Genomic DNA, 22805 nt, shown 5'->3' on the forward strand with positions numbered 1-22805 from the left:
TATAAGAATGGGAAGATCAATTCATTCCGTTGGAGTTCTTCATTCAGAATGGCTGCATTCATTTCGGCAAAAAGCCATTTGCGATTCTCACAACACAAAAATGTCTGTGGTCATTAGAGCATGAATAAATATTCATAATCTTTTGTCAATTGATAAAGGAGCAGAGCATACGAATCAAATCATTTTTACTGATCCTTCCAAAATCCAACATTTTGTTATTTCACATGCACTGCATAGTCACACAATAAACTTCCATTTGTGTATATGTATGTAATTTCATAATCATTACTAACTTGCAAACATTTGGAAATTAGCCACATTCTCTTTCTGCAAAACATTTTTATTTCAATCATCTCTTTATATACACACATATATTTATTTTAATTTTCTTTGTCTATGTACACTGTACAAACCATACATAACATAATGTCAAAAGCAAAGTTCAAATACTTTCAGTAATAACGGGACAGCTTTGGTCTCTTCACCTCTGAGGATGGATGAATAGATATTAATCTGAATACATATAAATATGTAAGGTACTAATTTGCATAAGTTATATTCAAGAAAAAAAGAAGATTATCATCCCCAAATAGGAATGAATTGCTCATATTCACGAGCAATCAACATTTGTAAGGCCACAATTAACAATTTGTTATTTTGTTCTATAGTTTATATTAACTTTTAATGGGGCTTTGGAAACAGTTAAATATTCTGATAGCATTTACAATGTGTATTTATACTGATTATAAAATGTTGTTCAATACCAAACCCAAGGGGCCTGATATTTCATGGTTCTCAATAGCACAGGGGCCACGCAAACGGGGGGGGGGGGGGGGGTGAACGGACAATAATAAAACATAATGCTTCTGGCAACCACGTATGACATGGGGGGCTTCAGCCCTCCACTTTTTTTCCAAAACCTTTGACAAAAATGTAAAAATGACCATATGATTGTGATCTTTTGCATGGTCAGCCCCCCCCCTTGAAAACCGTTCCATGGCCCCTGTTTGATCACATTAAATCACTCCCTTGTCAAGTCTACAGTATGATGATCATAAAGACAAATATGGGATGGACGGACAATAATAAAACATTATGCTTCTGGCAACCACGTATGACGGGTGGGGGTTAAAACAAATAAAATCAGGTCTGAAGCTGAACACTAGCTCTTATACCTTGCTAACCTATATCCTGTTATTTACGACAAGTTTTGTGAAACATGACCCCAATACATTCTCGCAAGCTCCTAATCGCAGTAGTAATGCTCATATCACTTGCATGGTTTTGTTCTCAACAACGTATTAATTTGTTGACTTTTATTCATTTGGTAGGCTTTGCTTCATATTTAGTATATGTTTGAGGCACTTGTGTTGTGGTGCATCACTTCCTGTCAAGATATGACTTGTTTCAATTGCAGTATGGGTGATTTTTTTAAGATTTGTAGTGCTGTGTGTAAAAGTTTCATAGTCAATGAACAACACACGAACAAGCCCTAACCCATACAATGCATATCTTCCACTACAGAGAAAATTATAACCCCGACTACTTTGATGCTGAATAATACTGACAATGCCAATGGAATGTTTCATTTGCATATATACAAAAAAATCTTTAAATGGATCAATATTCGATCACGTAATACTGGCAGTGATGGTGGGTGAAGGTGGAATGCATTTTCAAATATAAAAAGTATCATTTCTGAAAATTTGTCAAGGTTCCCTTAATACATTAATGTAAATTTGATCTTTCGCTGTGTAGTATATTTCATACGAATGGTATGCTCCATAACAAAATGTTATTCTGATTAACATAGGGGCTCAGGGCAATTTCATCGGGTTTACCCCCCCCATGTTCTAGACCCCTGGAAAATCATTATTCACTGCAATATTGAAGCTTACCCAATATTAACAAATTTAGGAGTAGGTTGGGAAAGTATCCCCCGATTAAATTAAGCTATAACCTACTGAATTATTCTTTTTTCCCATAGAGTTTGTACAGGGATCACCAGGTTCCAATAGACAACACTTTTGGGCAAGGGGAGCATTTCATGAAATGGTGGTGACTTTCACGACTATAAAATCCTTGCATCTGATTGGCTAAGAGCAAATTAGTCTCTGAAAATCACTGGCAAAAACCTTCATGAAATGCTCTAAAGAAGTCAATAGCTATGTTGTTCCTTCCTCTCTTCCAAAGTACCTGACAGCCAGATCTCTATGAGGTAGCTTTCCTCTTCCAGGGGCAGAGGGCTCCTTTCTTGGAGTAATTTTCTTGGTCTCTTTCCTGGAAATCAATGAAACACAGATGGATAACATATGTTAGAAGACATGCACTTGTGCTCAAAAGTTAGTGTACCCCACCACAAAATGCACTCCTTTATGGCAAGCGTTGAATGTAGACATTCCAATACAATGTTCAATGAGCTCAGAGAAACAAACTTTATTGAATGTAATATTTAATCACCTGACCTAAAGATTAAATATCTTAAACATGGCAGAACTTGAACACTTTAGATATGTTCATTTTCTGGTGGGGGGCACTAAATTTTGAGCACCACTGTACATAACCAATAGGTTGGCTCAGTTGGTAGAGGTATAAAGTGCAAAGGATAGTCGCACCACGTCATATAAAGCTTAGTAATACCTTGGTCACATTTGCTCTATGGCGGCCATATGGCGAGTCGAAAACATATATATATGTTGTTTGAATTATAATCAATAAAAAGGCTGTTTTCGACTCGCCGTACGGCCGCCGTAGAGCAAATGTGACCAAGGTATAACTGATTGTTGGGCGTATTTTTACGACTGGTCATGCACAGTCATCAATGTAAACAAGTGTAGACATCAGAGACACGATTAATTACTGAGCTTTTTATTACATAACCCTGACGATGAACATTCTATATCAAAGGCCATACTTACTTCTTGTTGTTGTTTGGAACAGGAGAAGAGAAGATTGTAGTCTTGGAAGAATTGATCGCTTTCTGAACAACATTTGGTTGGTGAGCTTCTTCCCAGCATGATAACTCATAATTATCATTACAGTGGGTGCACCTTATCTCATTATTTACTAGAAAAGGGATCAAATATAATGAAATTTAGGTATTACTTAACTCCCTAATATCACATCCAGGGCTACTCCACAAAATTTGTACCATACATCAAACCCCATATAAGTGGGACCTTCCTGGAACTTTTTTCGTCTCTGTTTTCTATTTCCCACGAACAGTTGTAATTCTTTCAATTATCATAGTTCGAAAAGTTTAATGAGTGAAGTAACAATGGGGACATACAAAAAAAATTGATCTTTTCATTGCATTGTTCTACAGTTGTTTAAAGGACAAGTCCACCCCAACAAAAACTTGGTTTAAATAAAAAGAGAAAAATTCATCAAGCATAACACTGAAAATTTCATCAAAATTGGATATAAAATAAGAAAGTTATGACATTTTAAAGTTTCGCTTCATTTCACAAAACAGTTTTATGCACATATCGGTCGGTATGCAAATGAGGGAACTGATGACATCACTCACTCACTATTTCTTTTTTATTTTATTATATGAAATATGAGAAATATTTTGATTTTCTAGTCATTGTCATGTGACATGAAGTTTCTTTCCTCCCTGAACACGTGGAATTCCATTATTTCAACATTTTGTGCTTCAGGCAATGAGGTCCTAATCATCAAATTCGTAAAAATTGAAATATTGTATAATTCAAACAATAAAAAAACAAAAGAAATAGTGAGTGAGTGACATCACCGACTCTCTAATTTGCATGTTACTGGCTCGTTCATATAACTATTTTGTTAAAAATAAGCAAAACTTTGAAATGTCATAACTTTCTTATTTTACATCCGATTTTGATGAAATTTTCTGATTTTTCTCTATTGATTCAAATCAACATTGTTCTGAGGTGGACTTGACCTTTAACAAAGACAAAATGAATAGTGCAATTTTTGGTTGATCTGTGCTATTATCAAATCAACATGATGGTGTGAGATAGCTATACAATTTATGATGCATAATTCCATGATGAATATGAATATGGAAAATTAAAATGCAATCAGGGCAGAAGAGTATGATGTGTATAAGTTTCACGATCCCACTTGTTTCTACATTTGCGTTGTTTCAGAAGTGAAATATAAAGCAAATAATCACCATTTGGTTTCAGTACATAGGATAAACTATCACTTTCTCTGTGATATGAATGAAGCTTACATGTACACCTTAGCATTGCTTGAAAGAGGTATCTACATGTAAATCCAAACCATCTCAGAAATGGTTGTTGTGGAAGAGCCGTGGTGTAGTGGTTCTGACTCTCGCCTTGTAAACAGAGGGTCGTGTGTTCGAATCCCACCGCGGTCTAGCGTCCTTTGGCAAGGCGTTAATCCACACTTTGCCACTCTTGACCCAGGTGCTAAATGGGTACCCAGTAGGATGCGAAAGATATTGTATGTTTGATTTTGCCAGCACCATAATGTGGCTGCAATGAATGCAAGGAATGCTCCCCAGTCGCATTGCCTTCACCAGTAGTAATAATTTGTTAAACTAGGAGTGTGATGGTGTTGGGGCGGGGATGGGGAGGGGGGGGGGACATCACCTTACCTGCTTGTTCCATCTTGACTGGATGTCCAAACCTTCTGGCAGAATCCATTGGGGTTTCCTGCTTCTGGTTTAGTATGTCCAGATTACCACCATGCTGAAGACAACAATTGAAGCATAGGTGGTGTCCACCTGCTGCTGCCAGGTGGGCGGGGGTGTTGCCCAGTTCTACAGGTAATTATTGAATGCAATGGTGACGGTCAAAATAATAATTCCTGCATAGGATATAACACAGTATGACCTAATATTCATACACTATTAAATACTCTAACTGGGTGAAAGATATGAGCAAAATAAACATGACACACAGGCAGCAGGATAGGACTATTTACCTATTGCATGCAATTGGCTCAAAAGGTTAATCAAACATGACTGAATGCAGCCAACATTACGTCAAACCCCCATTTGGGGAAAGACCGGAGTTCAGACTGCAAACTGCAGTATTAGACCCCAAATCGTGTTTGAGATCATGGGGCCGTTTCATAAAACTGTTGGTAAGTTAAGAGCGACTTTAAAAATGATTGGTGATCATCACCAATGGTGTGTACCATTTACCGCAAGACAGGATCGCCAGTCGCTCTTAACTTACGAACAGCTTTATGAAACAACTCCCTGATCAACCCTGCTTGGCCAGGTAATCCCCGCTGTCTCATCATAGGCCAGATTATGAGCGTTGGGCCAGGGACAAAATGGTAAACAACAGCTGTGCTATTACGTAAGACTTCTCTGCCTGTAGTAGGACATTCGGAATGAAATCATTGTTTTCGATATTTAATCACGTTTTCAAAGGCATATTGTATTTAGAAATTCAATGTTAGTCCATTTTCAATTTCGAACGAAGAAAATCCACCTCGAAATAAGGAAAGTAATTGAATAAAAAATGGTGGCATGCTTTGCCAGGGACCGCGCTCGGGCTATTATGTTATCTTCGGACCAAGGTCAAGAAACAGGTGTTTTGATACTTACTTGGGGCAGTAATTGATTGAGAAAAACCATGGAGTAGGTCCATGGAAAAACTGGGGTATAATGTTCTCAAACGAAGGTTTTCGTCATGAACCAGCTTATATTTTGAGTACAATCTTATTGCATACAGTAATCAAATTATAATTACTCTGCTTGTAGGGAATTACTTACTATCTTGAACATTGACGGCACTGCCTTTCTCTAGGAGCCAATGAAGGCAAGTCATTGATCCATTCGCTGCTGCCTGTACAAGGAAAATAAGTAAGATGAAAGTACATTTTCATCCAAATTCACTGAATTTGTATTTACCTGGATTTATTTGCACTGAAATTTGTCTATGCAGAAATGATTTGGTTGGGTTTTTTCTACATTACATGAGTAACAACTAAATAGCACTTCTTTGCACAATATATCCATATGTATTGCAAAAGGAATGTGCTTTGATACTGATTCAACATTTCTCACAATAAATCCGCCGCACAAATTTGTTTAAAACTGACTTTCTACTTTCAAATCTCATGCAACTTTTTAGACCAAAATAGTGACCCCCGGCATGCGGTTCCAAAATCATGCAACATTTCATAAGTGCATGCAGACCCAATATTGCTCAAAAACATTAAGTTGTGTACAAATCTAATGCAAATAGTGTTTTTAGCCATATTCATAAATGTATCATTATCCTTTGACTGATTAAACTCAATTAATTTGATCTTCTTAAATCAAATTAAGGTCCCAGACAATTTCCATTGAAAATAAAAAAAAGTTGAAAAACAAGGACATACATCATAAAATTGTGATATTGTATTTTTTAAGAGTCAGTGTTGGATTGAAAAAATAGCAAAACTAAAATCCACAATAAAAAGTAGAAGTAATAAAGTATGTTTCCGGAGTGTTAGATCTGACTCAAAGCTGACGTCAACGATTTAATGAAGCGCTGCTAAATGACAGGAAATGGGTGTGTGATATACTTTGACCTTGCTTGAAGCAAAAAATCAGCAATCAAATGAATGGCCGGTATATGACGGGAAATGAGTAGGTGGCATCCTTCAAACTATAGCTCGAAGCAAATGTCAATGATTTAATGAAAGGCCGATGTATGACAGGAAATGGGTAAGAGACAAAGGGTAATTTACCAGATGAGCTAATGTCCTTCCATGATTTTCTCTGGCCTCTTTGTCGCTACCATGCTTTACAAGAAACCTCAGGCAATCCAGATGATCTTTGGCAGCAGCATGGTGACCAGCTGTGAAACCTGACCCATCCTCTACGGTCGTATCACAGTCACTCTGAAGAAACAACACCAGACATTCCAGTGCTACAAAATACACAAACATAGAAAATCGTGACATCATCAGCATTGATCAATATCTTTGTCATCACCGAGTTGGACAGGTCAAATTATAAAAACCTTGGTTTCTATTGTGTACTTCATATGGATAAATGAGAAGCATGTAAATGCACCACACAGTACACACATAGGATATCTCATCTGTGATCTTGCTTGAGTTCAATAGTCTTGCATTTTCTTTCATTCCTTTCCTTTCCTTAATCTCGTAAAGAGCAAGACTGGGTTTTTTTTTAATACTTTCACTATTAAAGTCTTACATGCAAATGACTGAACAACTCCATATTACTTGTATATATGACACTTCTATTCTATTATTATAGAACTGGTATTCTATAGTTTCACTTGGCATAAAATTGAATGACTTTGGCAAAAGAAAAAGAGTGTCAATATCTTTTCATGAAACAAATGTCAAACAACATTAGAATTTCACTAGAGATCACTTGAAAGCAAGATTTTGTATCAAATTCCACTGCTCGAGTAATTATTAAATTAATACCTCCATGCATGGCTGCAACGTGTTGAGGCTTGCGTCCATTGTCATCGGCCCCTTCTATATCCATTCCTTTAGAGAGCAGGAAGTTGAGGATGGAAGGATGGTTGTGCTGAGCTGCTAAATGGCAGGGAGAACGCCCTTTGTTATCTCGCAAACTACAGTCAGCGCCTAATTACAGAAGTTTAACAAATTAACAGAAAAGGTGATTTACACGGCGTAATAAACGGAGTTCTGAACGAAATGTAGAAGGATGAATTGGGCACAAGTATTTTCCCACTTCTTAACACTGATGGGTTAATCTCATCCCAAATCATATTGTTTCATTTATTAAATCGTCCTCAAAACAATTATTATTATTCAGTTATTTTCCACTTTTTCGAACTTCTGACAAATAAAATTATCTTCTCAAACTTAACATGAATAACCATAGTCACAAACTTAACATGGATAAACACAGAAATTACTTAATCATCTCTGCATAATGATGGACAAATATTATCATCACAATAACAATTTCAAACTTATGGTCAAATTTTTACCATCAATTATCATTTCAAACTTATCATGGACAAAAAGAATATCATCATCTCTCTTCTCACAATAATTTGCCTTTTGATTACTTACTTTTTAACTAATAATATAGGACATCATCATAACATTTATTTTCTCAAACTTATCATAAATAAACATAGTTTACCTGCTTCTTCTAAGAGCTTCATACAACCCAGCTCTCCATGGTAAGCAGCTGTATGGCAAGCCGTCTGGCCCAGGCTATTTGTTGCATCCATATCAGTCACATGAATCAGAAGGAGCTTCAGAACTTCATTGTGCCCACCAACGCAGGCCTCATGGAGCATGGTACGACCCCCATGAACTTTGATATCTGGGTCTGCTCCAGCCTATTAAAAAGGAGTAGGGGAAAATGCCATGGGGATGGTGCTATGAATCGGGTCAAATTATGGGATTATACTTGATATATGCAAGGAAATGAGTGGAGGGGCAGTCATATAAAAAGCTGTAGTATGAAAAATGTGATTTTAAAAGTCATTTCTGGCCAGAATTCACAAAGGTTTTGACCCTGCAGGTTTGAAATCACTGATTGCACTTAGTTCTGCATGAATGTTAAGTAATCATCCAATAATGAATAAATGCTTATATCACTCTACAGTATGCATAATTGAGGCCTACTGCATCCACTACAATTAATCAAACAGTTGGGTCATAAATGAAGTAATCTTTATCGTGAAAGGCATGCAGTGATAAAATTGTGCATGGTTCATTGGACGCTTTCCTAATCATAGATGCACTGAATTAAATGTGATCAATGTACGGTACATGAAATCTGTCATGGTTTCAAATCATGGATTCAAGCCCTGCTTCATTAAACTTGTTATACTAACAAATTTGCTATTACAGTTAAAAGCTACTGCAATCAATAGATTGATTGGCTGATAGAAAACTTGTTATAAAAAACTTAGCATTTGTTTACTATTACAAGTCCTTGCGAGTTTGGACCAAAGTGTCATCAAATTAGCCTGTGAGAGTTTCAACTAACATTGAGGAGCTCTTGTAGAGCTTCTGTCTGGCCGTACTGCACAGCTTTCTGCATTGCCTGATCGTTGCCCTTTGCGCCATAAGGGTTCTTGGATACTGCCTTCCGGACCATCTCAGTGTCTCCTTTAGCAGCTGCATCTAGCAAATCCATGGTGGTATCTGAAAACAAAAACAAAAAAAATCCTGAAAAATAAAAAATATCTCCCTGCACATGGACCCACTGACAGGAGTCTACAGCCCTCTTGTCATTTATGGAAGTTTTTGTTACCGACAGGTTGTAATTTGCCGACAATTGCAATTAGATTCTTGGTTTGATTTGAATGGCCAAGGTGAGAAGCACTGTGTAGTCATTGTATTATAAAATGAGCTGATGATGAATAGAGAATGAGTGGTAAATAAGTAGATGTATGCCATAACATTTTCTAAACCCAGGGTTCCCAGCTTTTCAAGAAAATATAATTCCCTGATTTTAACCCGGATGAAGTTTAACAATTCCCTGATAATTATTTAAACCCATCCCAGTTTCGCATATTTTCTATGTTGTTGCAGTAATTTACATGTATTTTCAGGATAAAGCAATAAATAATTAGTACCACCATAACCTGTCATTCAAGGGATGTTGTTTTGATATGCAACAAAATATAACATAGGGTCTGACTGACTACCATGCTTTTGACTTTTGGGCTGATGAAAATTCTCTGATTTTTCCTCATCTTTCCCCTCCTTTGAGGTAATTTTTGGAAAAAAAATCCCTTATTTTTCCCTGACTGGAAAAAAGAAAAATATTTTTTTTCCTGGCTTCCCTGATGGACTGGGAACCCTGTATACCAGTACATTAACATACATGTATCTCTACTTTTCCAATACGTTCATTAAAACTACTTTGATGATCATGGAACTGAAACAATATAAATTTCCATTATTTCTCTCCTTTTAGTATTAAGCAAGTAAGTCTGAAGTGAACTTCCAAGTATTTCAAGTATCAATCTCTTGTCTTTAAGTGTAACATCAGAGAGCCTGAAGACAAAACGTCTAGAATAGAATTGGTAATCAGGTGAGAAGTAATGATAAACAGCTTCTTCCTCTTCTGAGTCAGTTTAGACTGTCTCCAGTGTCTTGCTTTAATAACAAAATCTATTTAGCTTGCTATCAGCCAATCAAATTGAAGGGCTTCAGTGCTTTTACACCGTTATTATAAATTTTTTAAAAAATTTTTGAAACAGAGCCCCAAATTTCACAATGAAGCACTATAGGTCTACCTACCTGTAACTTCCCACTTGCTTATAATATAGGTATATTTACCCAGGGAAGCCGCTTCAGTTCCGAAAACTGTTCTCCCTGCGGGCCCTGCTATTATTGCTCTTTATATCTTTTAAACCTTGTTCCCTCTTTCTCTCTCCCCCCTCCCTCTCCCCTCTTTGTAGTCTCTGTCTGCATCCCACCTTTAACCTTTATCCTTCACATCACTGACCTGCGATAGAAGCATGAGCTTCAAGAGTAGATGTTGTGAACCTTGACCCCTGTGTCATTGTTCTTGTCCTGGCTGTATCGTGAACTTGAATATCATTACTGAATGACACATTGCTTTTCACATTCACCAAGTCCCTATTTAAGCCAAAAGGGCGATGATCTATGACCTCCGACGGCGGCACCTGTGACCTTTCCAAGAGGGTCATCTTCTCACGGTAGGTCATTGTCTTTTCCCGCTCAAGGAACGACTGGACCTTCGACATCCTCTTATTATCCATTACTGTGATAACTGAAACGAGACTGGCTACTCCTCTGAAACAAACTGCAATACTTTGTGCTGTTCACTAGAATGATCGAGCTACAAGACAGAACCACAGAAGTTTTACACAATGTGATTTTCATCCCCAAATGACACTACTGTTCATCAATACAATATAATCATGCCAAAAATCAGCACAGGATAAGCGAAGCATGAAGGTTGCTAGGAGTCCAGATGAACTATTATACATTTCACCATATCAGATTTACTTCATGATTGTCAATAATAAAAGAGAGGACTCTGCTCTGCTCCCACCATAAAAGTAAATGACAGTGTCATTAAGTTTCTGAATATTTCAGAGAACAAACATATTTTACAATCACTGATAATTTCTAGAATGTCTGGATACTTAATCGGTACCTTTGAAAGGCAATGTTAACTGAGTGTACAAGTCGATCCAATTATTCTCCATACATGTATGTGATATATTGCTATCAGGTGATGATGAATCACTGAACCAAGAAATAAGAATCTTTTCACTCCAATACACTGGGCAATTCATCAACAAAGAGAACTGGCATCGCAAGTGTTGAAATTATGTGAGATTAAAGCTACATCTTATTCCAGTCATCAGCAAATAATGTTTTCATCACCACCTCCATTCTCTTCCTCAGGCTGTAAAAGAGCACATTTAAATCTTCACAAGTCCAATCCTCGGGCGACATGTTCTAACAATACATTTATTCTTTCTGTCAAGTCAATCCAAGAATGTTGCTCATTTGTACATTGGAATCAACCACAAGTCCAATAAAACCACAAGGCATCAATTGTTCATCATCCCATAAATCAATATTTGCTCTTCTGTTTATAAGTTAATCATGAAAAGCCTATGGTGACAAAAAGCCACAGAACGTCAGTTAAGCTCTTACAAGCAGCAGGTCTACAGCAGGTGAACACAACTTCTTATCAACTCTGTCACTTTTGAAGTCAATGGATGAAACCTTTTTTCTCTACTTAAATATGCATATCTTTAAAAAGATGGCCTTTGTTACCAGAGGACCTACTGGTAGATAGCTGGGCTTTGATGCCTAGCAACCTGAAATAGCAACAAAAGGATGTGAATACAGGATCACTGGTAAGGTTGGGTGAACACATAGAGGAACCCCTAAAAATGAGTCCAAAAAGTCAGCAAGGATTGTTATGGCCCTTGATCACTCAGTAGGAAAACAGACAAATCAATGATCTCCCCAACCAGTGCAGTTTGATATACAGAAGTACAAATGAGTTTTTTGGTTCATTTATCCATTTTCTTGAGCTTACGCTTTATCGTTTATTCTGCATTGATTTTGTGAGTACTAGTACTGTAAGCAATTCTTGCAATCATTTATATTGTAACACATAATAAAACTCAGAGTGTATAAATATTTTATTCAATTCTCACTTTAATAGGAAAGATTTGTTGTATTCATGTACTTCTGTAAAGTTTTGTGCCATAATAGTAGTGACTTTTTTGTATAGCTTTGATGAATTCCAAGAGGGTGTGTCGCATATATGACAGTTATCTATGGACATTGGTCTCACAAACTGAATGCACTTAATTTTTTTTTCATATTTCTACATTCATAGGTGCAGGTTCATCCAATTAAGCTAATTACTACACATTTGTTGAAATAACCATACCACTGTGTTCCCCATGTCCCCATTTGTATTTCATATAAGAAATATCAGAATTTGGAGATTTGAATAATGAGAAAATTTGGAGTACATAAAAGTACAAATAACTAGAATTTAATTCGTCATGCGGACGAATTAGGTGGTCTGTCTTTATACTCGCCATCATGATCACTATTACCATGTTCATGCATATCAATATGATCTTCATGATGACAACGGAATGCTCATTATGGATGGGATACTTGTGAAAGAGGGGAGATGATAAAGCACTGTGAAAAGGGTCTCTTTGATGTAGGACAATATATACATGTGACTGGAAAAAAGTAATTATAATCTGTTTTATCTTGATAAATTCTAACTTTTGTACCTTTTAAATATCATAAAGGTTCATGTAAGAGCTGGAAAAAGAAAAAAAAAATTGAAAAAAAATCTTTTTTAACCCCAGGACTCAAACCTGCGCCCTCGAGAAAGCAAGTCAAATGCGTTATCCATTGAGCCACGTTATTCCCCATAGAGATTACACGTAAGCAATTTTGAGAATTACAATTCCAATTTTGCAAGCGAAAAACGGGCATGATCCCGGCATCTGATCAAAAAATAAAGAGCACCTTCCCAAAAGCTCAGAATCTCAGCTACAACATACTAAAAGCTCAGGGAAAACCAACTGGAAGAAATGGAGATATAGCTCACGAAATAGAGGAATGTCGAATCTAGTTTTGACAAAAAGTCATGTCCCATAGAGATTACACGCAAAATGAGGAAAAATGACATACCTCTTTTCATCGCTGTTTTACGCAATGATGCGTTTCTCAAAACGAAAATTCATGTTAATTGAGGAGAAAGAGTACATTCTAAACTACATCATATCAAAATCTGGGCGAAAAACGATCTATATTTGAGAAGTTACAACCAAATTTGCATAAATTTGATGACGTCATTTAAAAAAAAAAATTTTTAGTTTAGGCGCCATTTTGATGACGTCACGATATAATTTAGGGACAATGGTGACATGAAATCAAATATACAACTAATACTCTATCGATATATGAAAAAAATTGGGGGTCAACGGACTATTTAAAGAGCTACAGTGAATTTTCAATAGGCATGTTTTTGCACATATATGGCCTATAGTGAGAGCTCGCGCGCACACGAGCTGCAAACTTTAACGGGTGTTAATTTCGTTATTATTGGTCATAGAGAGCTAAATTGGGTATCAAATTGCTCACAATTATATTACCAATGCAATGGTGTGAAAAAAACGGTGATTTTGCACTGCATTATGGCATTACGCGCGGAAATGCGCGCGCATATGTGCGCGTGCGCAAATTTTTGAAATGCTTAGAATGACCTGAAACGTACTCTAGTTTGGTTAAAAAGTGATTTTGAGCATTTTGAAATTTTGACGCGCGCGCATGACCTCCAGGTGACCTTTGATGACATGACCTGATGACCCTTGACCTGAAATTGATGTGATGTAAATATTATGGATTTTTGATAATTGATAATGGAGATATGATTGATAATGTGATTTTACAAAATGGCGCCTAGATGACGTCATCATGACCTGATGACATCGAAAAGCAAATTTTGACGTTTCCATTAGAGACCCTATGTATGGTATAAACTTCAATGAAATTGATTTTGTCAAACTCGAGATAACTTGGCGACAAAAACCTTGCCATTAAAAAGAATAAAAAGAAAATTCTGACGAAATTAAGAGGTGATCTGTCAAAGACAGACCACCTAATAACTATAATAATTATAATAATAATAATAACAATAATCAAAATTAATAATAATAACAACAATAATCAAAATTAATAATAATAATAATAACAATAATAATTAGGAGTCGAGGCGTCCTTTGAAACGATACAGAAGGCAAGCTTACTTGGAACAGCTCATATCCTACGGAAGGTCTTGAATTAGAAAGAGAAGTGAACAATGAGAAGAGAACCCATTTGATAGAATATAGAACAATAACCCTAGATTTCTGAAAGAAGTCCGTTTGCTGTTTAATATACCAACAGAACATCAAGTTGTGGACAATGGAATAATGATAATAATAACAATAACAACCCTAATAATGATAATAAGGATGATGATTGTCACGTTGAAAATGCAATATCTTTGAATCAAAGTCAGTGAGAGAGAGAGAATCTATTGAGTGTGCCATTGATGGTGAGGAGTTATTCAGCTGTGCAAGACATACCTGTCTTGTTTAGTATTTGTCTTTTGAATAGGAGACATAGCAATGCACTTAATTGGGTTTTGTACATTGTATGTGGCTTGCTAGTGTACAGAGAGTGGACACACCTCAACTTGAACGCCATGAGGAAAGGAGAGTCGAATTTGGCTACTCTGAAAAACACAGTTGAAGATAATTTGTTTTATATTTCTTCCTGAACTTGCTAAGATTATGCAAGAGCTACCTATTTTTATAATCCAAAGGCAGAAGAGTTAGCCTGTTACATCAGTGTAACTTAACACTTTTTTCAAGCCTGTGAAACTCAAGCCATCGGTAAGCGAATGAAACTTTTGTAATTCAGCTACTATAATTAAGTTATTTTCAAATGCTTTAAAGACATGGCTGAACTTGTGCTAGACCATGGTAGAATATTGTATTTGATTTGTAACAATTCGAATTTGAAATGTACTAAAATAAGCAAATAATGCTTCATATAATGTTAAAGACAAGGCATGTCAGTAATTGTTAACTGAATATGAAGTTATGTATGTCATTTTATTCTGCACGTGTATAAAATAAATGAATGCATACTAGAGAATATGTTATGTGCATTCTCAAAATGTAGATGGCACGTGATCTTGGGACTTAGGACAAAATACACCATCTGGATGACTGAGTTGGCGGTTTGAACTATATCGAAGTAAAGTCACCCGCACAGCAGTTCCTAACCTTCGATTTGCAGGCCGAATGTCATCAATCGTTGAACTGGTGAGCTGTATCAAAGCGAGATAATGCTTGAAATGAAACTGTTATACAGAGAAAGGATGTCAATCTTATGAAGAAAACCAAAACTGATTTTCAGATAAGACATGTGTTTTTGTCGATGTTTTCATTGTTGAATGGCGAGTAGCCCAGTAGGCCTATGTATTGAGTTCGTGCACTAAACAAGTTGTAGGTTGATTGTAGAAGCTGATTGTAGAAGTTGGTTGTAGGAGTTCAAACGTACTCGACACAGTTCTGGTGTCCGTCACAACTTACTATGATTAGTAACTGGTGTAGAGAGCTTATGATATTCGAATTGAAAGTTGACTAACAGTGCAGGATGGTATGAGAAATATTATGTACTCAAGTGATATCTAAACACTCTTACAGGTACTAGAGTTATATACCAAATTGTGAAGGATAGATAGGCTAATTCAGGGCCTAATCCCATCATTGTTGGAGTGAGGTATATAATGTATGGATGGTGAGAAAATATATTCACTTAATGCTAATTGTGCTAAATAAACCCTGATGATTGTCCATTATGGTAAATGGCATGTGTTGAATCTTTATTATTTGAGTCTCCATGTGACAATGATAATGATAATAATAATAACAACAACAACAACAATAATAGTAATAATAATAATGATAATACTACTAATAAATAATAATATAATAATAAAGTAAACCATGTTTTACACTGAGATAGAGAGACAGAGAAATACTTAATGTGTGATTTATTTAGTTCCTTCATGTGCATAAAGCCCATGCCAGGCATTTTGAACCAAAGTTTTATTGCTCCCTGGAAATATGAAATGGTCCTTGGCTGCTGTAGCTGGACCCTTTTCTGGCTTGATCTTTTGTGGCTCCATCAGGAGGGTACTTATTCTCACACATGTATTTTATTGTTTTTGTAGTGTTCTAATGAATAACAAGAAACAGTCCCAAGGATCATAAACAGAATGGATTTTTTTTATTCATAAGTGAGATTTTAAAGACATAGGCCGTATTCTAATTTTGTGCTAAAATAATAGGGAGCCCAAAATTCTGTTTATATAAATATGTATATTTCTTGTACAGTTGTATTTACCTTGTTCTTTCCATTTGCTTTCATAATGAACAAAAACACTTCAAAATATTTGAAGTTATCATTCCTAGAAAATTATGAACAATTTGAGTGTCATATGAGTTAATAGGCACCTTTCGCAAACCTCTACAACACGAGATTAGAGTCATTCAACCCCCACCTCTTCCCTCTTTCCCGCCCTCCCCTCCTGTTGAGAGACTGATGGCTATTGACATGTACGCAAAGTCCAGAGAAGAATGTTGATTTAATGATTAATTCTGAATTGGGGCATGAACTTTTTCCTATCATTTAATCAACAATTTATCAGTAAATCAACTCATTCAATGTGATCAATAAAGAGTGAAAAACTTTACCAAAATACGGAATAAAGTAATAAAAGAAAAGTTTTTGATGATCGAGCCAAGATTCTTAATTCTCTATTGCTTTAGTCCGTATTAATTTCATGCAGTATATAGAGTGAATGCATAACAAATATACAGAATAAAGCAATAGAGAAATGTTAGCATTTAGGTGCTGGTATAAAGTGATAAACTTATCAAAATATGGAATAAAGCAATATAGAAAATTTTGAACACAATTTAATTTTCTGTGGGTATATTAAGGTGCTAGTATATAGTGACAAACTTCATAAATATACTGAATAAAGCAATATAGAAAAGTTGGTGGGCATATAAAGTTACTAGTATACAGGCCCAAATTTCTTTAAATATGGTATAAAGCAAGAGAGAAATGTTTGAACGCAAATTTGATTTTTAGCTGGGCATAATTATTAAGTTATTAGTATAGAGTGACAAACTTCATGAAAATACAGAATAAAGCAATATAGAAAAGTTGTTGGGCACATTAAAGAGAAATTCCAGTAGCTGCAGTAAACACTGATTTCATGAGAAAGTCTGTAAAACAAGGCTTAATTGTCATTATATCGAGGATCTAGATCTGGCACAGTTAACTGAACTTTTTGAATCTTGAAATCTATGCTGAAAAATATTCACACCGAAGATCCCCAACACAGATAAGCGCATGTGGGACAATGTATAATTATTGCTCAGAGCGTCAGGCCCGACGCTCTACCCAAATTCTGTGATTATTTGCTGATTTCTCAGCAATTAGACAATTTCTTCCAGAATCCTTTAGCACATGCGTTTCATTTATACAAAACAGACACTTTGGTGGTCAGTTCATTGGATTCTGTACGAACTAATTTTTATATCGTTACCAAAACTAGCATTTACCTTTAAGGTGCTAGTATAGAGTGATGAACAAGCCAAGATTTTAATAATTCGTGTTAACCCAGAGGGCGAGAAAAGGGGTATTCTTTTGGGGGTATATACATGTAAGCAGCGGACAGGGGGTTTGAAATGTCTGAGGGGGCATAAAGTGAAGAGAAAATTTGGAAAAGCAAAATTAAAAAAATCTTTTTGGACACATTAAGGTGCTAGTATAAGTGATGAACGAGCCAAGATCCTCATTATTCGGGTTGGCCCGGAGGACGAGAAAAGTGGTATTCTTTGGGAGTATATAAGCAGCGGACAGGGGGATTGAAATGTCTGAGGGGGATAAAGCGAAAACAGAAAAAGTTGGAAAAGCAAAATTTAAAAAATCTTTTTGGGCACATTAAGGAGCTAGTATAGCGTGATGAACAAGGAAAGATTCTAATAATTTGTGTTGGCCCGGAGGGCGAGAAAAGGGGTTTTCTTTTGGGGGTATATAAGCAGCAGACAGGGGGTTTGAAATGTCTGAGGGGGGATAAAGCGAAAAGAGAAAAGTAGGAAAAGCAAAACAAGGTGCTAGTAGAGTGGCAAATAAAAACAAATGACGACGTTTACTGTGCTATCACAAATAGAACATAAACACTTCACATCCCTGTTCACCCTAAAAAAAAGGAGGCTGTTGAGGGTTCGATCACAATTTACTGCAACATTCCTGGAAATCACATTTGGCACGGTAGAGTGCTAATGCACCGCGCTATACTACCTCACTCCATCAAAGATGTGAAATAAAGAATCTTATATACCGCGCAAAGCTTTACGAACAAAAAAACTCTGCGACGGGCGCAAAACGCACACATATGTAAACACACAGTGCTTCGCAAAGCACTATGCGTGCGTTTTGAACACACACAGTGCTTCGCGAAGCACTATGTGTGTTCATATGTGTGCGTTTTGCGCCCGTCCCAGATTTTTACTTAGATGAGTGGTATTAATGGTGCCTGGGCATATTAGCTAATATGGCCGGTATTAGTATAATAACCTTGCACCGTGTCCATGAACCGCGTTTGGCATTGGATTTCTAACTAGTCACCGTAGACTAATGTCATACTCATAGTGGGTCGCGCGTGCTGTGATCCCATTTCTGGTGTCTACAACACACGACTTTGATGGCTTGATTTTTCTGTGCACGGCAGCATGTAATGAACCCTTGGCTTGATTGGTTTGATGCAAAGAAAACGGTTGGTAAATTAATAAATATAAAATTATTTTATGATTCTCATATTTATTTGGAATAGCAGGTGCGAATTTCCTTGATTGTATTTCCTCTTAAGTCTTATCCTCTAGTCATGCTAGTTGTCATTTTCAAAGCACTGAAATAAAGGTGTCCGGCAACATGATAGTAGTACACTGCCACACGGTCAATTCGTCAGCTCAGTACACTAACCCGTTCGTAGACGTAGTATACTAACCTCGTGCTAGTGTGAGTCACTGAGCTGAGTGGGCTCGTCTCAGCTCAGTCTGTTCGATCAATCCACTCACACGAATTTCAATAGACTGGGACTGAAGTTTGTGCAGTTTTGACATACTAGGCCTAATCGATTCTGAGCAAAATAGGAATATTTTGACTTTGTTTAAATAACCATCTATCAAACTGTTCGAATTTGTAATACGTACCCTTATCGGCATGCCCCCTTATCAGCTAATTCTGTATCAAATCCAAATTTTTTTTAAGGTTGCATTTCGAAGAAACTAATATTTTCGTCTCATTGTTTACCGTTTCCACGCAAAACTGAGATAGTCTTTGATCCAGTGAATTTTTTTTGTGATGATTTTAGTATTTTTGCATTTAATTCTCCTCTAGCTTTGTTCATTGGAGGGGCTAGCCTAGCTAGGTTGTATATGGAATTCTTGAATTTCACTGAACTTCACTGAACCAATTTCACCGAATTTCGATCACTGAACGAGAACACATTGTCAGGAGCGCGGCGATCGGGGGGGGGGGGGGGGGGAGGTGGGGACGTGCACAGCTGGGCCCCTTTTCAACTGAGAAGGGCCCGGCCGTTTTAGTGCCATATCTAAATTAAAATTCCCCCTATATGTTCTGTGCCCTGAGAAGGATCCGTTTTATGTCTTAGCATAGGTCCATGGTCTTAGCAACAGGGGCATAACAGGGGTCGGTGGCACCAGCTGGCCGGGAGGGGGGGGGGCATGCACAGCATGGCGCACAAGGCAAATTGCTTAATTTTCCAAGCGAGCTAATAAACGGTGGTCAAATTTGTAAAAGGTTGCCAGTGAGTGAAGCGAGCTAGAGAAATTTGGCCTTTTATTAAAAAAAAATGAAAGTATATATTTTTGGAAATTTAGCCAAAGAGGCTTTTATGGTAAATTTAGCAAGCGTAAAGCTTTACTTAGGTTATGACAGAGGAGGCTAGGCCTATTTATCATCACTATTGCATGAAATTTAGCAAACTTATAATAGACGCCATTCCCATTTCTTCCTGTTCTTTTTATATTGTGCAATCCTCGGCAGCCCGACCGTATTATTAATTTTTTTTTTCTGCCCCTTTTCTTCGTATGATTTTTCAATTTAGCTTTTGCTTTACCTTCATTTCCCGTTTCTTCAGTTTGCCTCTTTCTCCCATTTTTCCGCCATTTTTGCCTGGTAGTGTGCCATTGAGTCAAATATTTTTTTTTATTTTATATCCCTCTCTTATTAACCCTGCTAATATATGTATAAGTATTTCATGATATTTTGTACGATCTCAAATGTTCTTTCGTTCCTTTTCCCGCTTTCCTTCAATTTTCTCTATTTATGTTCATTCTTTCCGTCACTTTCTTTTCACTTTCCGTTTTTCCTTTTCCTCTTTTTCTTCCTTTCTTTGATTTTTCTTTCTTTCTTTAATTCTTCCTTCCTTCCTTCCTTCCTTTCTTTATTTCTTTCTTATTTCTTTCTTTTCCTTTCCCTTACTCTCTTTCTCCCTTTTGCCCCTTTTAAAAATTTTCCCGGTCACGGAAATCATGCAGCCAGGGGACAAACTGCCCCCCCCCCTGCTCCAATCGGCTGTTACGCCACTGGTTAGTAAGTGCCCTTTTGACGTATTTTAGGTGCCCTTAATCCATTTTACCTAAGAAAAGTGCCCCTTCACCTGAAAAGGACCCATTTTATGTTTTGAAGATCAAATGCCCATTTGGCTTCGTATAGGTGCCTGTTCTTCATATCAGATAAGTTGTCCTGAAAAAAATCCACTCTTTTATATGCCCGAGGAGCGCCCTGTTTCTTTATTTAGCGCCGTTCTGCTTCATTCTGCAATAAATGAAAAAAAAATTGAGAATAATCCTACGTGCCTTAAGTCATGCGAGGGGGGGGATAAGTATTTTTTTTCTTTGTTTTAAGGTCATGGCCATACGCAGCGGGGGAGTTGCCCCTCCTCCGAAATTTTGAAACTTTACATAATTTTACTGCAGATTTTCACAAAATTCACCAAAAGTAAGCACACAATCCATCAATGTCACTTAACAAAAGCGGCTCAATGATATAAGATCGGTCGCTTCTCTCCCTCGCTTTCGAGCCTTTTTACAAAAAGTTTACGCATGATGTCCCCCAGCAAAAAAATTTTGCATACGGCCATGTTTAAGATAGTGCCTTATTTCCCTATCCCCCAACTTTCAAAAAGAAATGGCCAATTATGAACGATGTTGGGGCGGGCTCTTGAATATAGTGTTCCTGCCAAATATCGTGACTTTACTATGCTCATCCTCCACTATTGCCATTTTTCATTAAACTGTGATACTCCAGTGGCGTACAGATGGGGAGGAGTTTAAGGGCGCTTGCCCCCTCCCCCACCCCCCCCCCCCCCAATAAAAAAAAAAAAAAAAAAAAAAAAAAAATCGAGACCAAGAAAAAAAGAGAGGGGAAAGAAACAAAATGGATTTGAAATGATTACCTGTCGAAATTTTTGATCGAAATGATACGTCATATCATGCCCCGGCCCCTCAAATTTTCTGGCTCTATACGCCACTAGCTGTGATTCCCGTAATAAAATGGTGATAGAATCCCATACAAACATTGTCCGCAATTTTTGTATGAAGTGCACGGACCTTAATATTTGGCTCTAAAAAATCTTATTTTCGTATTCCAAATTAAGTAGGCCTACTCGATCAGTTTGCAAATCCACCCTTGCATACTCATTAAAAAAAAAATTGTTATGTGATTTGTAATCTAGAACCAGGAAAAAAAATCAGCATGTTGCCTATATCCACTCCCTTTTTCAATTTCATCTGCATGCACCCAAATACAATTTTTACTCATTTTCGAGTACAAGCTGACCCCCCCCCCCATATTTCTACTTTTCAAAATCGTCAACATTAAATAAGACCCATGCGTGTGAACCAGTTTTAAACCCTAAACGTACGTGCTTGCCTTGACTGTTTTCTCAAACGTTCACTTATGAATCAATGTTTTTTTTTTTTTGATAGCAAACTCAGCCTGAGACGTGATGATGTAGGCTTGTTTAATGTGACATCTACCTTCGGTTTTTATTCATTTTAAATTAAAACAGAAATATTAAATACAAATTAACAGTGTCTCATTCAGGATGTGAGTATCATATTTGGGGTAATTTATAGAAAACCAGACAGTAACTTTGAATAATTTAGTCTTGATCTCAACGAGCAATTGCACAACTTCAATCTAGACAGAAACCATTGCATTATTGTAGGAGATTTCAATATAAATCTCTTATCTCCTACTGAAAGTTGTCGTGATTTTATTCACATGACAGAATGTTATGGATTACGTCAGTAGAACAAGTCCAACAAGAATTACAAGTTCTAGCATATCTCTCATTGACCATTTTTATACTAATATATATGCCTATCCTATTCAAGCAGGGTGTATTGACGTAGATATTTCTGACCATCTGCCAGTTTACTCCATTTTTAAGAACTTCAAGTGTGTTAAACAAAGAAAAAATAGTGTAACACGGAGAAACTTTCACAATTTTTCAATAGATTCATTTTGTAATGATCTTTATGTCACTACTGATTTTTGGAAAAGCGTTTTAGAATGTATGGATCCTAATGAAGCTTATAATATTTTCCAAAGACAGTTCTTATTTATTTGTAATAAACATGCTCCTATTAAGACAAAATGTGTTAAACAGAAAAAGAAAAAGAAACCCTGTATAACACAAT

At 36.6% G+C, this 22805-nt stretch overlaps 1 protein-coding gene across 2 annotated transcripts; it reads right to left on the minus strand.

Annotated features, from left to right (window-relative positions):
* Positions 1-915: 915 nt before the first annotated feature.
* Positions 916-19422, minus strand: LOC121422369 (serine/threonine-protein phosphatase 6 regulatory ankyrin repeat subunit B-like). Of its 2 annotated transcripts, none has more exons than XM_041617370.1 (9): positions 10430-12472; positions 8960-9117; positions 8102-8303; positions 7408-7572; positions 6697-6878; positions 5735-5807; positions 4604-4768; positions 2919-3066; positions 916-2280 (listed from the first exon to the last, which is right to left on the minus strand). In XM_041617370.1, the coding sequence occupies exons 1-9, from the start codon at positions 10704-10706 to the stop codon at positions 2166-2168; spliced, it is 1485 nt and encodes a 494-aa protein (XP_041473304.1). In that variant the 5' UTR covers positions 10707-12472; the 3' UTR covers positions 916-2165. The 2 variants fall into 2 exon arrangements, with proteins under 2 accessions (XP_041473304.1, XP_041473313.1); XM_041617379.1 differs by lacking the exon at positions 10430-12472 and adding an exon at positions 19287-19422 and having other exon boundaries at positions 917-2280.
* Between the last annotated feature and the right edge of the window lie 3383 nt (positions 19423-22805).

Source organism: Lytechinus variegatus, chromosome 1 (assembly GCF_018143015.1).
Source record: "Lytechinus variegatus isolate NC3 chromosome 1, Lvar_3.0, whole genome shotgun sequence".
In the NCBI taxonomy this organism is placed as follows: domain Eukaryota; kingdom Metazoa; phylum Echinodermata; class Echinoidea; order Temnopleuroida; family Toxopneustidae; genus Lytechinus; species Lytechinus variegatus.

What these genes read in the sequence shown, in the direction of transcription:
- LOC121422369 (XM_041617370.1), bottom strand. Translation starts at nt 10,706, where the DNA reads ATGGATAATAAGAGGATGTCGAAGGTCCAGTCGTTCCTTGAGCGGGAA. An exon ending in AGTCAAGATGGAACAAGCAG is followed by an intron (nt 3,067 to 4,603) that starts GTAAGGTGATGT and finishes TCCCTTTTCTAG; the next exon opens with TAAATAATGAGATAAGGTGC. An exon ending in GTTCCAAACAACAACAAGAA is followed by an intron (nt 2,281 to 2,918) that starts GTAAGTATGGCC and finishes ATTGATTTCCAG; the next exon opens with GAAAGAGACCAAGAAAATTA.